The sequence below is a fragment of the Ixodes scapularis genome, unplaced genomic scaffold, assembly GCF_016920785.2.
Source record: "Ixodes scapularis isolate PalLabHiFi unplaced genomic scaffold, ASM1692078v2 PGA_scaffold46__3_contigs__length_2488377, whole genome shotgun sequence".
NCBI lineage: Eukaryota > Metazoa > Arthropoda > Arachnida > Ixodida > Ixodidae > Ixodes > Ixodes scapularis.
In genome coordinates, this window is record NW_024609875.1 from 1,090,377 (window position 1) to 1,113,762 (window position 23,386).

Here is a 23,386-nt window from a genome sequence, read left to right on the forward strand (position 1 = left end):
GCGTTGGATTTTCCGCCTAAATCCAAAGCGACCCGGGGAGTGTGTTCACCTGTTCTCTGAACAATACGTTTTTGGAGAGATGTGGTATTAAGCTGATTCATAGCTCCGTCTACCACCCGGAATCCAACAGCGTAGAAAAATGGCAATCGGTGATGAAACGGGTGCTGCGAGCATTGTGTTATGAACACAAGACTGACTGGGAGGCATGCCTCCCAGCCACGATGTTTGCTTTGAGATCAGTGCCACACGAGGCAACTGGTTTTAGCCCCACCAAGCTAGTATACGGCCGATCTTTGAGATCTCCGCTCCAAATGCTAAGAGAGTCATGGGAGGGTTACGGGGAAGACCCCACTGTAGTGGAGTACGTGCTCGAGCTCCTTGATCGCCTTAACCGCAGTCGAAGTGTTGCCGAAGGTAATATGAAGGACACTCAGGTGAAGGCAAAGCGGTATTACGACCAAACCGCTAAGCCGCGAACATTTTCCGTCGGCGACAAGGTGATGCTCTTGAGGCCATCGACGAAGAATAGGCTCGAGGTGCAATGGGAGGGACCCGTGGAAGTGTTGCATAAACTTTCGGATGTGAACTACGTCGTGAGCACGCCCGGTAAACGTAAAATACAGAGGGTGTATCACAGCAATCTAATAAAGGCGTACCGGCAACGTGAGACTGTGATGAGTTTGACGGTACACCACCCCGAGGAGGTCAGTCTTGCGTTTCTCGAGATTAGTGAAACCCCGATCGCGTGCTCGGTCGAACAGGTACTCGAGAAGGCTGTTGTATCTGCTGATTTGGAACCAAGGCAAATAGGTGATCTGAAGGCACTGCTTGGAGAGTTTATAGATCAGCTCCAGAGTAAGCCAGGAACAACCGATCTTGTAGTTCACGACATCGAGCTTACCACCGACCAGCCCGTGCGGTCAAAGCCCTACCGAGTCTCGCCTAGACAGAGGGAAATCATGGAGCGGGAGGTGAAGCGCATGCTTGATCTTTGGGTGATTGAAGCAGGAAAGAGCGACTTCACTTCCTCTTTGATACTTGTGGAGGTACCGGGAAAAAAACCTCTTGGTGTGTTGACTACCGGCGCCTCAACCTTATCACCAAAGATCATACGTACCCATCCCCAATATTGAAGAACGGGGAAAATGGTGAGCACTGCAAAGTATATCTACACGTTGGACCTCGTTCGAGGTAAAGCCCCTTGATAAAAGCGTTTTCTACAAGTACCGCCAACTATTGTTGTCGAAGCGCGCGAGACACGTGCCATGAGCGGGTGCTGCGCCGCCATTCGCTTCCAAGGCCCGCTCATTTCAGTGCTGCGTCGGCATTTGCTTCCAAGGGCCGCTTGAGACATGGGCCTCCTGCACACGTGCGTATGACGCTACTTGCAAGACAAGCGCAAACACATCGAGGGGCTTTAGTTCGAGGCTTCTGGCAGGTCCCCCTTTCGGTGAGACCGAGCCGGTATGCCGCTTTTATATCCCCCTTTGGAACGTTCCGGCCTCGTGTCCTCAGTTTCGACCTCAAATACGCATCGTTTTTATATTAAAAATAGTGCAAAAGAGACGGGACAAAAATACGAAGAAGCACACAGGATAGCGCTTGTCCTGTGTGCTTCGTCTTTTTGTCCCGTTTTTTTTTTGCGCTATTTTAATATGAATGTCCACTACCAACTTGCCCAGCAGACCAAGCTTTTACAATGCACCGTTTTGTTTTTAAAGCTTAATGGATCGGGTGCTGCGAGGTCTAGAGGAGTTTGCCGTTCCGTACTTAGACGACATCGCCGTGTTTTCCGAGTCCTGGGAGGAACATCTTGCACATCTTCGGGTTGTCTTCGAACGACTCCGAAATGCAGGGCTTACCGTAAAGGCGGAAAAGTGTCAATGGGGAAGGGGAGAAGTAATGTATTTGGGACACGTGATGGGTCGCGGTTGCCGCCAACCGTCCGAGGTAAAGCTTGTAGGCATCGAGGAGTTTCCTCAACTACTCACAAAAACCGACATTAAGTCTTTCCTAGGCATTGCAGGATACTACCAACACTACATCCCAAATTATTTGGATGTTGCTAGCCCACTCACTGACGCCCTCCGAAAGACAGAGCCTCAAGAAGTCCGTTGGAATGATCGAAAAGAGCAGGCTTTTCGCGCTTTGCAGAAGTCTCTGATGAGCAAACCAGTCCCGAGGGCGCCAAATTATGAGCGCACGTTTATCATTCAGTGCGACGCCAGCAACCGCGGTCTTGGGGTCGTGCTAAGCCAGAGGGACGACTTAGGTGGGAAGCATCCCATCTTGTACGTCAGTCGAAAGCTGACAACTCGCGAAGAAGCCTACAGCGCTTCGGAAAAAGAGTGCGCTTGCTTGGTGTGGGCCGTGCAAACGCTTTCGTGCTATGTAGCAGGCTCGTGGTTTATCATCGAGACGGACCATTATTCCCTCCAATGGTTGCCGAATACGTCACCCAAAAATGGCCGACTCCTTCGCTGGAGCCTAGCTTTGCAACAGTTTTCTTTTTAGGTCAGGTACAAAAAGGGTAAACTGCACACCAACACGGATGGCTTGAGCCGACGCTCATGAGTGAGTAGAGAAACGTATTTACTGAGCGAGCTCATGGATACCAAAATTTTACTTTATTTTGCTAAACAATTGTACCCAAGCTGCGATACTATTGATTTTGGTTTCGTGCCTTTTGTTGATTTCTTGTGGGTGCCGAGCCCTGGTTGGGGTTTCGTTTTATTTGTAATCTTGCTAAGAGCGATTTTCATACCTTTTAGTGCCTGGTGTGTGTTTGAAGGGGTTTGCTAAATGCACATTTGCAGTGCGGTCTTGGTTCAATGTTCTCATCCTCTCAAGATTTTTCGCAACCTGCTCCAAGCGCTTGGATGTGAGCGGAGAGAAGGTGCGGCACTCAAGAAAAGCAGGAGGCGGTGATCCACCTAATCGTCGGCAGTTCTGCGGTCCCTCAAAGGAGTGGCTGCTGACCTCTTCTCTTCGGGACCGACTTTCGGTCGGCGTAGGGACTGTTGCGACGGCCTTTGCTGGGAGCTTTGAACTCAAAAAGAACGTCTTGCTGAAGCCACGAGACCATCTGGAATCGCGGGCCCTCACAAGGAGAAACACCGACGTGCGTGTGCGTGCCTGTGTGTGTGTGGGTTTGTCATTGTTGGGTTTCAGCAAGAACGTCGACTCCTTACATCAGCCACCGGAGCGTGGCAAGAACGTCGAGGGATTACATCATCTGCTCCTCGCTGAAAGAACACCCGGAAATTGCATCAGCCGCCCCCGCACTTCGGACACCTCGTGAACACTCGAATACCGGGGAAAGCTCCTCTCTCTCAGAGGGCCTTCTCGCCCTCGGAGGGGCTATATAACTTGGGAATGGAGAGCCCGAAATCGCCGATTGCCGATTAACCAGTCGACCGTCCTACTTGTATATTCACTGCATATAAAAGTTCTCCTTCAGTACTCCAACTCCAGGCCTGTTTCCTCGGGGCCATGCTAGCAGCGAGCCACAGCCCCGACTCTTGCTTCCGCACCTGAGGTCGTCACCCTCCCCAACGCAACAGGGTGTTTTAATGCGTAAGTATTAGAACGCACGTCTAAAAGAAAACCGAGCGGTGTCTTTTTTTTTTTTTTTTTCAGCGCCGAAGAGAGAAGGAGGAGAAGAGGGTGACGCGTGCGCCGCTCCGTCTCTCCCGAGTCTGGGAAACTGACAGACACCACCGGGTTTTCGTCAAAACGAGCCCTTTCATTTCGTCAAAGTCACGCGCACCGCTGGCGCTGAGACACTGAGGAGGGCGCGCTGCGAAACACGTCCAAGATAACAAAGCCGTAGTGCTGAATGAGATGGTGCCATCAGAGAAGGTCAACGTGGGACACAGATTGGAAACGAGGACACGCCAGCGCTCGACTTCGATCTCTGTCCAGCATTGGCCTTCTCTTATAATGCCATCTCATTGAGCACTACGTCCTTGTTATCTAAGAAGGCTTGCGGCGCGGCACGTTGGAATTTCCGCTCAAGCGTCGCCGGATGTTTTTCGCTTTGGGTTTTCGTAGGAGCGGTGCGTGGGCCGTGATGTGTGTCTAGTTAAAACCATTGATGCGATTTCCTCCGCGAGTGATATGAATGGGGTTCCTTCCGAGAGTGGTAGGAATGTGGCAACTTCCACGAATGATATCAATGACCGCATCTTAATGAATCGACGTACTCTGACAAACAGAGAACAGCACAAAATCAGAAAAATTGCAGGATCATTCAATTACGGATTTTTTAGATAATCCGTTAGCACTGATCTTGGGAAACGTCATGCACATCCCCATTTAGGAAACTCTAACGATAACCACCTAACCAGGCCAAAGAAAAAGACAGCAAAAACTAGATGAAGCAAAAGAGAAAGCCAAAAGAGAAAAGTGAAGGGGTCTGGGTTAGCGTTTCCCAAAGGGCGACGTGTGTGGAGTATCAAAGGGTCACGCTAAAGCATTCACTAAGAATCCGTGCCACAATGGATCTTCCTGTAGCTATTTTAAAGCTTTATAAATTTGTTTCAGAAAGCCGTGAAAGCTAGACTTGTGCCTTTTATGCAGGAGAGTTATGCGGCTAGGGGGACATAGTATATGGAACTCCCCATAACGATCAGTCGGCTAATTAAGTAAAGTTCGTTCGTTAACTTTTCATTGAGTAAAAATCGATATACGGCTCCAAGAAGTAACTTGCTGAGCTTCATCGCAAACCACTAAATCAATCATTTTTAGAAATACTTTTTGCGCGTTTGAACCGAAGTACTGCCCTGAAAATACAACTCGTGCAGCAGGTACAAGGCCGGGCTCTGAGATAAGAGTAGGAAAAATCGCACGGGCGCCTTCTCACCGGTAGCCTTGCATCTGCTGCACGAGGGGTAAGTTTAGCGCACTACTGCGCTTCTCACGCGCTCAAATTCTTTCTAGAACAGAGTGATTTTGTAGTTTTCGATAACGCTCAGCAAGGTTCTAGCTACTACATGTGTATTTCCACTAATTAAAAAGTTAATTAACAAATGTTACCTAACTAGCTAACGGATTGTTACAATAAGCCTCCTCTCTTATGTCCCCTTGGCCGTGTAACTCACCTGCGAAAACCGCATAGGTGTAGCTTTCACATTGTATTTTTTTAAAAATCTGTAAAATTTAAAAAAAAAGAACTGTATATAGTTACTCGTTCAAAGGCGGAAATAGCGTGCATTGCCAAAACAACGTGGAAACTATATTCTCAATTTAGCGGTGCAAACCGGTTTCAACCATTCGTTTTGATCCCTGGAGCTGAACCGGACCTGAACTGAAAGCCGCGAACCCGAACAGTAACAGAACCCATAAGAGTTTCCGTTCGACACTATGGCAGGCAATACATTTGGCAGGCGTATAATATGCTTTCGGACAACACGGAATATTAAATGTGTTTGCAAAGCCACCGTTCGTGGTGTATGTGTTACCAAATTCGTTCTAATATACTTCATAGCATGAAGAGGTCACCCTCGGTGCAATGTAATGCTGTGATTACAGTATTGACGGTGTTTACAAATACAGGTTAAACAAATTTAACCACATACTGAATGCCATGTGACTTCGAGACATTCATGAATCAGTTCTCGTGTTTTTGTGAAATTATTTTAGAACTGGACACAAAAACTCAGGTTCCTGAAGGGCTCGTAGAGAAGTATAGTGCGCCGACTCCCCGCTGAATTGCCTGTTAAGTAACGTTATTTTAAATGTTCGACTTCCGGGTGAAAAAAATTTTTTTTTAAACTTTCGCAATTGATTCTATAGATTCCTAAAGTGTAATAACAAAATCATAGCAACAAATCTGCAAATTATAATGAAGAACTTTCCGACTTTTAAAACTCACGACCTTTTTTGCCATCACTTGTATCTTGATTTTTTTCATTGGACCAGTCTGTTACAGATGCTGCAAAATGTGAAGTCATGCATTTTTATTCTCTCGTCGGGCGGCTGTGTTTCTCACGACGATTGCACGGCTTGTGTGTAACGTACCATTTAGTAGAAGCAACACGGAGAGTACCGATGCACCCATGATGGATCAGGAAATGCGATAATCTGACTGCAATTGAAAAGAAAAAGACGAGTTGATTTTGGACATCTCTAAACAAAGGTCGCTGAATTTTAAATTGCTAACGATGGGGAGGGGGGAGGGCGCGATTATTTAAGTACTCGGTAATATTTACTTATTCCAAATTACCCCGGAGCGCCACACACATTATTGCCGGGTAAAGGGTGAATACAGTGGCGAAAAATAATGACCTAATCTTATATTCATATAATAAACCAGCAAATAACAAAAACGCAATGCACAATCCAAGCCAATTCACAGCATGGTAAAAACAGAAGAAAAAAACACACATAGAGAAAAACGCAAGTTGTTTATCGGATTTTCTTCAGAAAAATGTGCCCTTTCCCTCCCTTTTATCATCCGCCCCCTGCGCGTGGGTAGAGAGCCTAGATTAGAGAAGGTTGTCCACCTCACCCCGTGGACTACAATTTAAAGGAGGACGCCTCCTGCGGAGGTTGTTCTTGTAAGCGTTGCAGGGGGGTTGGGGAAAAAGTGAGAGCCAATCGCGTACGCTCTCACTTTCCCCAGCAACCCTCCTACAAGGCTTACAACAACAAGCTCCGCAGAAGGCGTCCTCCTAGTTCGCAATTGCGCGTGCGCTGCCTCGTCACGCAGCCAATAGGAAAGGCCGCTTGCAGACCACCAACGCTTCAGGATTAAAAGCGCTAAAAGACAAGGACGAGTAAAAGAAGACACACACACTGTAGAGCGCAATTGCAATAGAGGTTTAATTTGATTTAAACCAAAGAAGAAACATATATAATAGAGACTTCGTTGTACTGTCCGTTTTTTTTTTTATTTTTCCTTGGTCTCAGGGTTATTATGGATATATGTCTTGTCAAGAACCATCCACGTCGTGTAACACATACAATCTTTCTAGCTTGAGTTAACGAAGGACTGAAGATACGCCACCTGGAAATCGTACACTGCTATCAATCGGGCGCTAATGCACGTGTCGCCGTAGCACTTCGTTATTTGAAACGCCTCCGAAATCTCTCTAGTCATTTTGTTACCATTCGTGCTCACGATAACAGTTTCCTGAAGCTTTGTCCCACAATCGCATCGGTTGCAGTGTATCGCAAGATTACCCGTTGCGAATATCTTACTGCCAGTGCGAGTTCCCTTATTCTGTCGTTGAGCAACCCTCCGGTTTGTCCTATGTAAACCCTCCCGCACGTTAAAGGTATTCTATACACCAACCCTTCCTTGAACTCCACCTATTTAGTTACATGCTTCTTCTTAAATATACCCACCCTCAAATCTTCCCTTTCTATTCTCGAGCACAGTTTACCCCATTTCTGAGGCGCTGAGAGTAGTCCTTTGTTAGCTCAAGCTAGAACGATTAAATGTGTTTACATGACGTGGATGATTTTTGACAAGGCATAAATGTTTCTTCTTTGGTTTAAATCAGACTAAACCTTAGTTGCAAGTGCGCTCTACGGTGTGTGTGTCTTCTTTTGCTCGTCCTTGTCCTTTAGCGCTTTTAATCCTGAAATGTACCACCAACTAGCCGAAGTGTATACCCTATGGACGACCAACGCGTTCGACACCTCCTCGCAGCTTGTATTGCAAACGCGGCCCATAGACCAGGCGACCCTGGCTGAGCAGTTGGACACTCTCTGTTCTCTCTAAGCGTCGGTATGGGCGTCATCACGTGTATCGACGTCCTATCGGTCTAACGAGCACGCATACTATAGTTTCCACTGGCCTGTCGTTTAGGGGTGAGCAACCATAGAATAATGTTAACTTTGATTCAAAACAGTCACAGCGACTTTTAGTTTCTGTTCTATAGACCAATCTAACCCTCTGACGTCACGCCACTACGGTGGCGCTGTTGTCTGTACTGAGCATGCGCAGATACTTTACCTCGCGCGAATCTGGTCTCTGCGCAAGCGCAAGTGCGGGCTTTTTTGTAAACAGTGTTGGTCGGTAGCGAATGAAATGCAGATTTTAGGAGCGATTATTTCGGGACTCAAGAGCTCGTGTCGCAGAAAATTCGGCATCGGCGTCGGCGTCGGTGGGACCGGAAAATCCTGATTGGGTGATAGAGCCACGACGTCACAATCACGTGTGAAGTCACACGTGACTGTGATGTCATGACCCTATCTACCCACTAAATTTTGCACCATATCACGTGACACGTGAAGCTACCGACTAGACCACGCACACAGGCTTGCACGGCTTGGACACGAGGGCGGGTTTCTTTGAAACGGCTCTACCACCGGGGCCCGATAGCGCTATCGCGCTCCACGCTTAAAGGTGCGCTGACACCCCATAGATCGTTGTTGTTTTTCTTTTCAAAAACGTACAAGTTGTAGTAATAAACACGCGAAAAATTCCAACACGCAAAAAATATTTTCTTACGCGCGCCCGCACTTTTTTTTTTTTTAATTTTGGTGCTTTTTTTTTCCCCGCTCCTTAACACCTCCTCGCCTGTTTTTTATTTTTGACGTAATTGAATATAAAATATAGAAGCGTTGTAAGCGAAAGTTTCTAATATTTAATAACGGCATTCGCATAACTGTTCTTTAACGCGATTGCTAACGCACCACGACCCTTCTTTTTGAAATGCCGAAACTCGGAGTCCGGAGTGATGTCGTATCCTGGCTTTCTATCCTCCCTCGGAAAAGATGGCGGCGTTCGACGGATGTAGCACTGAAGATGGTTGGTGAGTCGAGGAATCGAACGAAGTTCTCTTCTTTAGGTGCCCGATGACGTCTCAGGCTTCGAAAAGAAAATCTTCGAACGGTCAAAACAACTGGGTTCGGTGTCTGTGTAGCGTAGTTTTGGTTGTGACTCCGCCGGGGCAGCATATCACGCAGATCCGGCGTGATGTGGCCCATCACGTCGCTCACAAAAGTCCACTGCGCCTTCTCTTTGACCTCACAACGTTTAAAAGAATTTGAGATCGCTGAAAGAGCCGTAAAAGAACTTCAGACTTCGAAGTGAATGAAAGTGAAGCGTCTTCTGCTCACAGCGATAAACGGTCGCACGGAGCGGCTCATCGCGGGGCCGCGGGCGAAAACGAAACGGGTGCATGAGAGAAACTTGAATTGCAGGACGGCTCAATCTTCGACGTCACTCTACTAGCGAGTATTGCGCGGGAACTTTAAAGTCGGATTTTGGTAATTGTTTTATAGAGCGCAGCTCTTAGGCGCCCGCTCCACCGTTTGGCGGCGTCGCCGTTACCGTCGCCGTCGCCGTAACCGCCCCGCTAAATTTAGCGGGAAATTGAATTGGTGTTGGGGTCACGTGACGTCAATGTTCCCGCTAAATTTAGTGGAGAAATAGAATTGGTTTATAGGTGATGTGACACGAAGTCATGTAACGTCATTTTTCCCGCTAAATTTAGTGGAGAAACAGAATTAGTGTTGAAGTCAGGTGGTGTCAATTTTCTAGCAAAATTTAGCGGGGAAACTGTGGGAAGAGGTGATTTTATCGAGGAACAGAAGAGGATGGTACGCAGGAGGGGGAGGGAGGGTACGAGGTTGGAGGAGGGAGGGTACGGAGGACGATCAGGGGAACAGGGGGGGAGGGGAGGAGAGGAGGAGAGGAGGGGGAAGGGGAGGGGATACGAGGAGGAGGAGATAAGGAGCGGAGGGAGAGGAGGGGGATACCCCCCCCCCCCCCGTACCCTCTTCTCCTCCTCCTCAAGACTTGCACTGTAATTTCAAATTACAGAGATTTCTAGTATTCTTACATTTTTTACTTAGGAAATACTGAGTTTCCAAGTTTCGAGTGTTGGGGGCAATGTCCAGGCATCGTTTTCAACTGTTTGGGAAAATAAAAATGAAATTAGTTTTACCTGTCAGTGCCCCTTTAAAGGCGAAGCTTAACTATCCCCCAAGATTATTTTCACAAATTTAGAGAAATTAAATTTCTTTGTTACATGAGCAGGAAGAGGGAGAGGGAAGGGAGGAAGTGCAATGTAGGAGGGGATGAGGAGGGAAAGAGGAAGGGGAGGGGGGGAAGTAAGGCAGATGGAGAGGAGAAGAGGCACTGTAGGAGGTTGAGGAGAGGGATTGCGAGGTAGGGAAAAGAGGGAGAGAGAAATGCGAAGAGGGGGTCGGTGTGTCATATGTCGTATTTCGCCGCTATATTTAGCGGGGAAACTGATATGGTGTGTCACACGACCAATGAGGGGGAGGAGGAAAGAGGGAGGGGGTGTAGGCATTGCCGTAAAATAGGGGAGCGATGGGGAAAAAAATGAAAAGCGCTGTAATGCCGAATTAGTGTACAGCTCTTGAGGAAGAGGAATGAAGGGTACTGAGGGGACGTAAGGTCACATCCTTATCCTCTTCCTCCCCTCATTCTTGAGTCTCCTCCGGAGAGGGGGTTACGTGACCTCGGGGGGGGAGGGGGTCATGTGACCTCGGGGGAGGGGGGTCACGTGACCTTGGTGGGAGCCACGTGACCTCGGGGGGGGAGGGGGGCCACGTGACCTCGGGTGGGGGTCACGTGACCTGGGGAGGGGGTCACGTGGCCTGGGGAGGGGGTCACATGACCTCGGGGGTCACGTGACCTCAGGGGGAGGGGCGCCACGTGACCTCGGGTGGTCACGTGACCTGGGGGTAGTCACGTGACCCAAGGGTCAGTGACCTCGGGGGGGGGGGGGGTCGCCGAAGGAACCCGAGCCTCGTGGAGGTAGGGGGTCACATGACCTCGGTGGAGGGGGTCAGGGGACTTCGAGGTGTCACGTAACCCGAGTTGGGGTCACGTGACCTGAGCGGTCACGTGACCTTCAGGGGGTCACTCGGGGGGGGGGGTCACGTGACCTCAGGGGGAGAGGGGGCACGTGACCTGGGGTTCTTGTGACATCGGGGTCCCCGAGGTCACCGAAGTTACCCAAGGTCCTCCCGAAGGAACCCGAGGTCCTCCCGAGCTCCTGGGGGGGGGGGGGGAAGGGGGAGTGGGATGGAGGTCGCGTTTACGCCGACGGCGAAGGCAACGCCGCTCAAGCCGGAAACGGACGCCTAAGAGCTGCGCTCTAAAAAAGAGGCGAAGAAAAACTAAAAAAATGCACATGGCTCGACACCACGACAGAAATTGAAGTGTAACTTTTTTATGTTTTGGGAAGAAAAAATCAAAGACGTTTGCGATTCTCTATAATGCCGAATTAGAGCACAGCTGTTGAGGAGGAGGAGGAGAGGGTAAGCTGGGAAGGGTCCCGTTTGACGTCACATGTGACGTCATAGGTGATGTCACGAGCAACGTCATGGGGGTAATCTTTCCCTCTAAATTTAGCGGAAAAATATCTCCGCTAAAATAAGTGGAAAATTTTCACGCTAAATTAAGCAAAAAAAAAATTAGCAGGAAACGATTACCGCTATATCCAGAAAAAAAATTTCCGTCAAAATTAGCGGGAAACGTTTATCCTCATGACGTTACACGTAACGTCACGTGTGGCGTCATTGTGGGAAATGTCCGATATTGCAACGCGCGGTTACGCCAACGGCGACGGCGCTCAACCCCGAAACGGGCGCCTAAGAGCTGCGCTCTAAAATAACGTGTAACGTAAACCCGTTATTGCAAATAGGTAACGTAATTACGTCACTGTTAAGAAAAAAGTAACGTTAGCGCAGAAAGGTAACGAATTATCGGTAACGCCGTTACCGCCAACATTGATTAAAGTAACACTGATTCACATAATTACTCGATTTCTCCGTTCCACGTTAAATCCGACTTCGGTCATCGCAACCTTCCGATGGAGCTAGTAGAGAGTTCTAGTAGATCGTTCCGATACCTTCCTCGATAACGATACGATGCCTGCCCAAAGGCGGACTATCGGGTATGCTTATTGGAGTTAACGGCAAAAGGCGTTCTTCACTGCGTGATTGGTTGAACCGGCAAGTTAAAGCAAACCCTCGACGCTTTTGATTGGCTCATTGGCTGAGCTCAGAGTGAAACATCTTAAGGACGATTCACATAGTGGCGTCGAGTCCTGCCTGAGTGCAAAGGTTTACAACGTACTCGTTGCTATGGCAACAGCTGCGGCGGGTCCAACTATGCCGCGTTTTACAACTCTTTTGTAGTAGGCTGTATCAGGAGCCCATCGGTGGCGCCACCGGCGGCCTATTATTGACACTAGGCGATACACGCGAGTCCTTGGGAGAAACATACAAAACTAGAAATATTGAAGCTGGAAAGCTGTGGTGAAAGGCGGGTATTTTTTCTCATTTGCTACGATCATTATATCGGGCGTTCGGAGATGGAATCAGTATTTGTCCAGCTTTCGAACTCTGATCAAAACAATCAAACGTGCCGGAGCACCCACGCCTGAGCTGGCAAATGAAGCTTGCTCTAATAGTTAAGTAAACAAAGGAACTTGACGTCATTAAGACTGCCCTCGAGAAGCCCACTATATGATAAATATTTTAAAAGTTCCGTCATGACATCAACTTTGCGGAAGTCAGTAACTTCCACGTAACAAAACCTTCAGGCTTGTCGTCTGCTAAACCAAACTCGTCCAAACCGATTCCGCGGCTACTAGGTAACTTGTGTCGCCTTGAGCCGCACTACATTTTTCGGCCAACGCAGTTGCTCCTGACCAGAAAACATTTATTTGTAAGAACTGTGATGGCTGTCAATTCTAATGTTTGTGCACCAGCTATTTGACAGGCTTCCCGCAGAGCAGTTAAGTGTTTCAGTGTTGACAACAGCATAGCAATGGGTAATTTCCGCCTTTTCTTTTTTTCCCATCAAGCCCCATGCATTAGCTCGTGTCAAGTGATGGCTGCCGGTGGTGCCACTCGACTCCAACAAGACACGCCTCGATCCGCTATCCAGCCTACGAGAATAAAGATAAGTGCTTTTCACCCCGTTTTCTTGCAGCCGACGCAGTTGTTGTCATAAAAACCTGTACGTTGCAAGCCGCTGCAGTTGCCCTCGGGGAGAATAACGCAAGTTTGAGAATCAACCTTAAGACAAAAGTTCGTTGTACTTAATAAACTTATTAACTGCCTTTAACATATGTAACTAACTTTCTTATTTTATTAACTGAAGTGATTAAGAGGAGTGTTGGTAACAGCTACTAAACAAGCCAGTTAGTAACCGCTCTTTTTCTTTTGGTTATGTAGAGCCGCTCAGCTCGAGAGCCTATATATGAGGCCATAGCTGCCGAAAAAATAACACTGCGAAATATTTCTTTTGCTCGCACGGTTGAGGGCTTTAGGCGTTCCATCTCCCACACTTAATGTTACGCACAAATTGTTCCTTTTATTTATTTTTCCTGAATATCTCGTAGATGGAACACATTCACGGACCATGCTCACGAATGAACCAATAGGCTGCTCTTCCGCCTTTTATGCCCTCCGTTTTTTAGGTGCGCCTCTCCTCAGGAATAACCTACCTAAGTAATTTATAATTTTGCAAGAATGTTGCTTTTTTTTTTTACTAATGTCGTACCTCAAAACTAATTTTTTTGTGGTCGAAGCGCCGAAGGAATGAATATCTTACTCAAAAGGAAATGTGCCTGCTGTGACTACAGGGCACATTTCCTCTACATAAGAAACTATACACGCTCTTTTTACCGCAAAAATAAACTAGGCATCGCCGAACGCTCATTCTTTACCAAAAGGTAGAGCTAAAAGCCACAAACAGATGCAAAAGTTTCAGCCCGATCCGATAATTTAATCAAAAGTTATAAGTTATTTTTGTGAAAATTTCAATAAGAAAATGGAGCCCATTTTTGCCTGTTTTCCATTTTTGTGTTAAAAAAAGATCGTGTAAATTTTTTAGTGTGACACCCTGTATTTACGTCACTCGATATAACAACTAGCTCATCTGCGGTTCTTTGCGTTCATTTGTTTACTCTTCTACACATCTACCATTTTCTACCATTTTCTACACCTGCTCAACTGTTTTGGAATGCAATAATAATTTATTTGAACTTTCTCGACTGGTAACAACCACAGTTACTACTTGAGGTGTCAGTGGTGTGCCAAAGAGCTAGTAGAGTGGTAGTAATTGCCACATACCCAAGTAGCACAACTCGCTGGTTTGGGAATGGGGCGGTACCGGTCTGCCGGCAAGATCTTACTGGCCCGACGCTGGAAACGCCCCGTGGGGCGACAACGGGCCAGTGAGATTGCCAGTCACTGGCCAGCGACCGGGACTGACTGGGACGCCCGGCACTGGGCGTCCCAGTGAGTTCCCGGGATGCTGCCAGCACAAACCCCCAGCGTAGTACCAGTAATACGGTAAGATACCAGCAAGACCCCAGGCTAGCGGCCTCAAGCCATACAGTTCCCGGTCTTTTTTCCCAGCGAGTTCCCGGGCTGCTGCCAGCACAAATCCCCGGCATAGTACCAGCAGTACCGCAAGATACCAGCAAGACCCCAGGCTAGCGGGCTAAAACCATACAGTTCACGGTCTTGTTTTCCATGCTAACATTTGGTTTTGTGTGCAATTCACACCTGGATAGAAATGATGTAGTTCATAACAAGGGTTATTTTAACACGTAATGTGTGTAAACAATAAATGAAACATACAAAATTGTTACCGTCATTGTTTATTGTCAGTTGCAGTGAAGCTACAGTCGGCTGGTAATCATGCGCTTGTCGCCAGAGGAGTGCGCTGAATGAAAGAGGCTGCAATTCACGGGCCTAGGAAATTTTCTTCACACTTCTCATGCAGCTTGTGATGCAAGTCGACCATGCACCTGAGAAGGCAAGTCTTTCATTACAGCACCTGTAAAGAGAATCGACACCACAGTAGAATGACAGGTAAATCAATACCAGCTGGACGTGACAATCCAGAAATTCCAAACTGGGGTGAGGGGCATGAGACAAGCAGCCCATGTAAAAGGAATTTTTTTTGTAGCTAATGCCCTAATTGTCTTTATTTTATTTTCAATCTGGAAACTATATCAAAACAAGAATCCCTAAGGGACACACCTGTAACAACACACTGGATGACCAAGGGGCGAAAATGGTCCAGTTATCTCATAATCAAGGTCAGCTATTTGTATGAAAAAGGCCCACTTCAGAGAAAGGCTTGTGGAAATCATCTATTTTAATTCAAAAGGGCATGTCGAGAGACGGGCGAGCTTGGCAGAGTAGTTGGCATGTTGTTTAACACTGACGTTTGTTACGATAGGTGTGCAGTCCCCGATATCCACATTCAGCATTTTTAGGTAAACATATCGATTCATTAGCATTACTGAGACAATGACAAATCATATCCTTGACATACACAGCTCACCGTTGTACACATACTAATGAGATTGGGTAGACACAGGTAAACATGTAATGCATTGCAGCGTATGACACCCCGGTTCCCACATAATGGTAACTTGACGACTAAAAGTCATCTGCAGACTTCATGAAATAAAAAATAGCGACTTACACAAAAACTAGTATATATATTATCAGCGTCCACCATCAAACTCACATTAAGTGTTTTCCATCGGCATGCCCTAGCCCCTTAAAATGCCCGCAAGCCTCACTTACTTTAAGCATATGACATCCCATGAGATGAAACATTCCCTCGTTATCATCATTAAGATGTCTACAGGTGCGAACAGTTCAGGAATATCAATTGAAAGATACCAAATCAGTAGTGAGGTAGTGTACAGTGGCTGGTAGATGCAGGTTAATATGTATGGGACATCTATTTTCTAAGTGATATTGTTTATCTGGTCAATTTTCTTCACATGCCCATCACATACTGGGACAAGGTTCTCAATACAGTGGAAAACAGGAAGGAGGAGTGAGTTCCAGATTTAGTTTTGCACAAGTTATGTGGCAACTGACTTCATCCTCTTAGAATTTATTAGAGTGGATCTGGGTGTAATGATGTCTAGCCCGACAATACTGCCAGGAGCACATGTCCCAAAACCTTCGAAAACGGGTAGAGGAAGCTTAAATCATAATTTCCGTATTGCGATGAGAGCTGCTCACACTGAGAATTGATGTGAGCAGTGTCGGCCATCCCTCTGTCTGAAATATCTATGCGTCAGCCACCCCCTATCAGAAAAAGTTTTAGCTGAGCGCTTTTTACGGCCCGCTCAGCTCAGCCACTGAGCGGGAAATTAACCAGGCATGCACGTAACGCTCAGTCGGCAGTGGCCATAGGGGTGCAGGAATTGTCTTCTCCATCGGCATCTGCGCTCCGGTTGGTCGTTGCTGACTGAGCGTTGTGTGCATGCAGGTGCTTTCCTTTTGAGTGGAGCGGGTCTAACAATGCTCAGATAAAACTATCTAATGTCTATGTCACAGCCTCAACAGCCAAACGAGCAGTCTTCTTCCTCGCTTGCACAATAGACCAAAATTGCACTGCATACTGCTTTAGAGGCTTGTTGGCATGTTTCACACTCACTCTCTGCAGAATGCTTGGACTATCGGTAAGCGAGGGAAAAAAAAGTGTGAACACATATCATGCATGCCAAAAGAAAACATCAATGGGACTACACGAGACTGCATTAAAGTTGCTATTTGGGCGCGTTTTATACTGCACAGCCACTGGCTGAGTGACATAAGTGTCACACTTGCCGAGCTTGAAGTACAGTCGTGATCTTTACGAGTGTGAACAAGCGATCGTCGACTGTTCAGTACTGGGAGCATCATGCACCAGCGGACTTGCTCTCCTTTTCAAATGCCTTGCGAACCAAGCATGGTAAATCATCTGATAAGGAGAGAACGTCACCACGGACAGCACTGAGCAGTTGATAATCACCTGCTTACCTTCATATGGATCAAGTCTCTACTTGGCCAAAGTAGGCAGTATGTGTGCAGCAGAAACGGCTGTACTGAAATCTCAAAAGGATGAAAGATCAGAACAGGCTTAATGAGGTTTCACGTTGCAAGTATGCCCATGCAAATTTCACTTTCTAAAACATAAACACGCATTTCAAATTGTCATCCAGGACAAGCTGCTATTACACAGCTGTATACATAAGGCAGCTTACCATCAACAACCTTCGCGGACTGCCATGGACCTGATCCTCGGCTTGGCTGATGATGCCGGAACGAATTGGCCTAGTCGATCCTAGCTTCCGTTCGGCAAGGGCTTCACTGAGTATAACGATGAAAAAAGTGTTGTAGATTATGTGAAACAAACAAAAGCAATCCTAGCATCCACAATTCGCTAGAGGCACTGAAAACAAAAATAAGAGGTTGGGTCAATTATTTTAATGCAATAAACTTCGGACACATACCATGACTGCAGGTAAGGTATTTGCTGCCTTCAATCTAGATCTGCTTGAAAATTTACAAGCCAAATAACAAATATTTGATAAGCTGAAATATATTTTGCTGGAACTACAAAATATGAAGACTATCTCTGCAAATATGGTGCTGTCTAGTACATCAGAGATGAGTAGAATTGGATTACAGCGTCCCCTTACAAAGATTGAAGCAAAACAAGTATAGAATCTGCCGTGCCACTACAGTAAAACCTTGTTAATTCGGATCTCATGGGACCGGCAAAAATGTCCGAATTAACCGAAAGTAGAAATATCGAAAGGACAAAGAAAGCTGCGCGAAAACGTTGCCCTGTGACAAACCTTTATTTTGAGAAAAAATCTGTTATTACCGCCTGCTTTCTGGACGACACTTGGGCGAAGACGGCAACTTTCCTTAGCGCGGTCGAGTGCTCCACCGCACTCGCACTGTCGGAGCTACGCATCCCGTGCGCTGACAATGTAGCACAGCAAGGCCTCTTCTAGTTTCGGGTGCACCACCTTCCAAGGCCGCTTTCTTTTCGCGTTGAACTTCTCGCTCTCAAAAGCCCGTAGGATATCGGCCAAAATTTTTGCGTACGTGGCCAAAGTGCTTCTCTTGACGTCGTAACTTTCCATAAGTTGTCGAAAGAGGCCGCCCTTTAAGGCCCTCAGTATTTCCACTTTCGTCGCTAAATTCTTAGCCTAGTACAGCTGCAACGAAAAACGAGTAGCACATATGACCAGTAATCGGGGCGGCGAAATCGCGACACCCGGCGCCATTTTTCCCGAGCGCCGATAGCGAGAGTGCCAATCACGTTGCAATTTACAATGCGGGGGTGGCCGACGAAAAATTGAGGGATAGGATAGTTGTTAAAATGGCGGGCTTTAGGATCCCCGCGTTGAGGCATAAAACATGACTGTCACTCTCGCTATTGGCACGCTGGGGAACAATAGCCCCGCGTGTCGCGATTTTGCCATTCCGGTCGTCGGTCACTTGTGCTACCCTTTTTCCTTTGCAGCAATGCTTCTGCCGCTTCCTTGCCAGGAGAGTAACGCGCTGAAGCACGGCGATCCAGAGCAAAACTGGTGCGAAACACGGAGAACCGAAAAACCATGGGAAAACCGGAAAAATCACGTGCGCACTTCGGATCGATATTGGTTATACCTTTTGGAAAAGACGGTAGATAGCGCAACCTGCCGAATTCGTCTGAATTTACGATAGTGTGCCGCGTTCCCTCTGAATTAATGAGCGTTTGCTGCCATTGACTAATACATACGTTTGACGGGACCGAATCGGCAGTTCAAATTATCCAAATTTCCATATTAGCGGGGGTTGAATTAACGAGGTTTTACTTTTCAACAGAAACGACTCTACTGTGATCTCGTGGGGATCAGAGTTCGGAACAGGCATGAAGGATTTGGCACGAGAAATATGCCAATGCCATTATTCATTTTTGCAACATTAAAATGACTCTGAAAGTGCGACCAGCTGCAGGGTGTATTAATGCAAATCTTGTGAGTGCTGAATTGTAGGCACAGTGCCCTGGTTGTGTTCATGTGCGATATATGACCAAATGCCATAGAGACCAATACTGCAAACCTCATCGAAAACCAATGGGTGAGGTGGCGAACGGCGTGAGTGGCGCTGTTCACCTCTCTTGCCGTTCATTTGTGTTTGTGTGTTGCCACTTCCAATGGGAAGGCTTCAGCCATTATTGGGAACACTAAATAAACAAATAAAAATGCAAACACAACACACACAGCAATACTGGCAGCAAGTCGAGACGCACTTCTGTTGTAAACTCAGCATTCCGCTTACGAATGGGATGCGCAATTTCCCTACAGGATTTCATTCCACGTGAATGGCATCGGAATTGCTAAAGGCCAGTCCATAAACACAGTCTGCGTTAAAAACAATCAAATCAGCAATAAGTTTTTATTATATTGCTCAATATGTAAAGAACCTTACCATGAACAGCCTTGGCAGTCTTCCATGAAGCCTGGCCTTCAGCAGAGGAAGCTGTCATTCTGTGTTGTCTCAGGACACTCGCATCAGGATGGCGAAAGTGAATGCCAACTTCTACTCGGTAAGGACTGCAGTAAGTATAAACATGAAAACACAGATTAGAATATACGATAAAAAATATCATAGACCAACGTGAAAAAAGTGCACAAAAAGACAAGGACAAAAGGACAGGAACACATAGGACGCAGACTGGTGCGCACTCAGATATGTTGAACATAAAAGAAAAAGGATCAGAGAAATCAGAAAGGCTGTGTTCGGAGAATGCGAGCTTCAGAAACCAGGGCGTGAGCAAAAGATGTCAGGTAGACTGTTTTACAGACACTTTGGAAATAACAACAGCCTTTCCATGTAATAAGGTGGTGAGTTCATTCTGATTGAACATCCTGAAAAGAACCAACCAAAAAACAAGGAATAAAAGAGAGGAATACATACACTACATACGAGTGTAGACTCCCAACTCACAAATTGGAGAAGAAAAAAATAAAGAATGCGAAAGGAGCTTTAACAAAAGTTCGAACAGGTCCAAGTGGAATGTGCTAACTCCCACCCATATGCATAAGACTGTAAACACAATTTTCTTGGCATTTCAGGTAACGGACGGATGTGCGGACACATTGGTCGCCCATACTAAGAATAATAAAGGCCTAAAATAATCCCCTTGTATGGTTTTCACAGTATCTGCTAATTATTCACGTTTTCTCTAAAAGCCTCGTCCCACTAGAGCGACAAACACCGATTTTCGTCCGACGACACCACAAAGTTCCATGTCGCCGATGCTGTCCCACTGCAACGGCCAACGCCCGCGACAAATAATAGAGGCGGAGGGTACCGCGCTCTTCCAGACATTCTAGTTTACCAGTGAACAATACGGTGGAGGGGGGCAATCAAACAACCCCCCTTTCCCTTTCCGCCTCCACCCGCCGGCGGGCCGGCCCCCCCGCGCGCCCGCCGCTGCCGCGGTTTCCCCCCCCCCCCCCCCCCCCTCCTCCATCTCCCCAAACGTTCCGCCGCTACTGATGGACCTCGAGCGAGTATGCAGCCTATTTTTGAGCGAAGAAAAACAGCCTCGCATTACCCCATTCGCGCACAATTAGTAATACTGGTAAAAGCAAGCGATCTAGACAATAACAAGGATTTTGAACGGAGGAAAGAATAATCTAGCCCTAACAGACAAAGAAAGGAACTTACTTTGCAACAACCGTACCATGATCTTGGCTGTTGAGCAGATTTGACGTAGTTCCACGGCTCACAGTCGCTTCCTTCTTGTTTAGACACATTTGAAACTAAGGTAAACTCCACGCATCATGACTAATCGGTTAATTGACCTGAAGACAGAGATATGAAAACCCACACGCCCGGCCAAATGTGCAAAAAAAGGGCTGTGGATTGGATTGGATTGCATTGGTTGGCTCTAATGGATATCTAGCGACTTTACGGAAACTATCTTCAACACGCTTGCAATAAAACGACCAGCAATGCAAATTAAAAACAAAAAAAACAAAAAAAAAACATTAGTATACACAGTAATAATAACTTATTTAGCATGTAAACATTGCCACAATAATATAAATGCGTCCTGAACACGTAGCAAAAAATTAAATAGGAAACTAACCGCACAATGTATCCAACCGACTTCAGCAGACGTATAATCTTTTAAAACATCAGACGTTCTGTATGAAGGGACCCGACCTTCATCGCCGTGCTGCACCACCTTGGATTCCCACATCTCGGGAATTGGATGGTGAGCACCAGTGGCCGCACGACCAAGGGAGCCGCCCTGAGGTTCTACAAGGAAATCGCCAGCTCCATCGAGTTTCTGCAGGCCCAATTTTCCTGGGAATACCTGGCGACCGTCGGAAAGAGGCGGCTCTACTGGGATGCCGTTTCCGCATCCTTCCCGCCACCGCTCTACAGACAACCACCGACGCCCGACGACGCGACGCGACTTTACAAACTCGTGCGAATCCTTCCCATCCCTGTGGCGACAAGGGACTTCTTCGTCCGGATGCACATGGAGGTCCTTCCAGTTAAAACCTGGCTCCATCACAAGGGGTTCTTCGTGCCGTGGTCCCTAAACTGCGACCTTTGCGGGGCGCCCGAGACCATCCAGCACGTCTTAGTCGAGTGTAGCAATGCCTACCTCTTCTGGGACGAGATGAGGACGACGTTTGAGCTCAGGGACTCCTTCGAAGTGGAGTGGAGCGTCTTCAAGTATCTGCAACTCGGGGAGAGGGATAAGACGGAGGTGGCGCACGTGATGATGCTGCTGGGCCTGCACGCCATCTGGCAGTCGCGTACCGCAATGGTGCAATGCCATCTCGACGCGCGTCCAACCTGGAGCTACTTCGTGTCCACGTTGGGGTGGGTGCTATCGGTGACGTCGCGGCAGCCGAACGCGGGTGGTTGGGAGTGCATCGAGCGACAACTCGAGGAAGGGCGTCGCCGCTGCGTGCAACGACGTACGCCAGGCGTGGGAAACTGGCGAGTTCCTGTGAACTGTAGGCGCGTTGGCGTTGGCTGAGGTGCGCGGTGCGCGAAAGTGGACCGCGGCTCTTCCCCCCTTGGAACTTCGCGTCCTTTTTTGTTCGATTTATTGTTTTTTTTTTTCGTACAGATTACATAACCGCTCACGCGGTCTCATACTGTATCGTTTGCGTTTCCTCTCAATCGTTTCCGCCAAGTCTGGTCAGGTTTGTGGGACAGCTATTTACCGCACGGCGATAGCGTATCTTTCTTTTTTTTTCTCTCTTTTCAGAGTCTTTAGTTTTCTTACTCGTCTCTACAGTTTGTATAACGTTTCTATACGAGCTATCCACCTGTCGTTTTCTGAATTACTTTTCAATTTGGTCTTGTATAATGTTTGCGAAACCTACTGCAAGGATGTCTGTAAATAACTTGTTAATAAACTTGTTTCGTTTTGAAAAAAAAAAAAAAAAATGTCGGTTCGGCTTTGGTTGTTAACGCGTCCTGCTGGTAACGTAGTGGTCGGTGGTTCGAATCCCACTAGAGAGAAAGTTTTCTAATTTTTTTTTATCGCGTTTTTTTCTTGTTTTTATTATTTTAAATATTTGCTGTGTTTTTTGCAGTCGCCGGCCCCTACTTTAGGGTAAAAGTCACGCAGAATGTGAAAATAGAAAGTGCGAGCCCAAATTTGAGTTGATGCAATGCACAAACCGTGGCCCTCCTGTTTGCCGGGATAAATCGCTCCCTCCGTGCTAATAGGTTCGCTGGTGTAGTACGCAAACAGCGCAAGTGCTTTCAACGAAGTAAAGAAGCTAATAATAATGGGAATATTGAGAGAAAAATGGGAAAATGTGTATGTAAATGGTCAAACTGCCACAGTGATGCAGCCGAAGTTTGTCTGAAGGCGGTCACCTTTAGCCACTATTAAAACAAAAATACCGCTATTTTAAGGCAGTTATTTACCTGAGCTCATAGCGTGCTACGTATTGAGCACATGTCTTAATTTTCTGACTTCCGGAAAGTAGTACTTAATTTTGTTCTGGCACATCAGTGATATCCATCGCCTGCCCCCTGGTTTTACTTATTGAGGTTGTGCTCCGCAATTTTACTTTTTTATTAGGCCGATAATGTTTTTATTCCTGAGATCGAAGAACAGTGCGGATAAATAAACTAGCTTTCAGAAACGGTATCGTTCGGTGTGATAACATTTATGTTTTGTAGCGCCAAGGGGTCACATTCACAAACCCGGCAGTGTAAACACCCACAACGCCTTTGTGTTTCCCGTTTTATCGTGTTAAAAAAAAAAATGTTTTTGTATTTACTTTTTTTGGTGCGGTATGTCGCATAACATAAGCTATCGGGGACAGATCATCTGGCTATGTGAACATTTGAAATATTTCTGTTAGATGGTCGTAGCTACCACAGAAAATAGTCGATTCTTGCCTGAAATAGCATATTTTCACACTCAATTAAAATCACCAATAACATGATCTCAGGAAAGTTGTGTACATCTCGCAGCGTCATAAGCAAAACGCACATCTCTTTCTTGTCCAGATTCTGCAATGTAATGCAAATTATTGTTTTTGCAACTCAAAGCGCGTGCTCAATCATGCCACGTGTTCGTTAATTGTGGTTGTTG

At 46.8% G+C, this 23,386-nt stretch overlaps 1 protein-coding gene across 1 annotated transcript; it reads left to right on the top strand.

Annotated features, from left to right (window-relative positions):
- Positions 1-419: 419 nt before the first annotated feature.
- Positions 420-22,178, top strand: LOC120843814. Its single transcript, XM_040215250.1, has 4 exons — positions 420-802; positions 20,965-21,782; positions 21,899-21,974; positions 22,070-22,178. The coding sequence occupies exons 1-4, from the start codon at positions 420-422 to the stop codon at positions 22,176-22,178; spliced, it is 1,386 nt and encodes a 461-aa protein (XP_040071184.1).
- Positions 22,179-23,386: the final 1,208 nt, after the last annotated feature.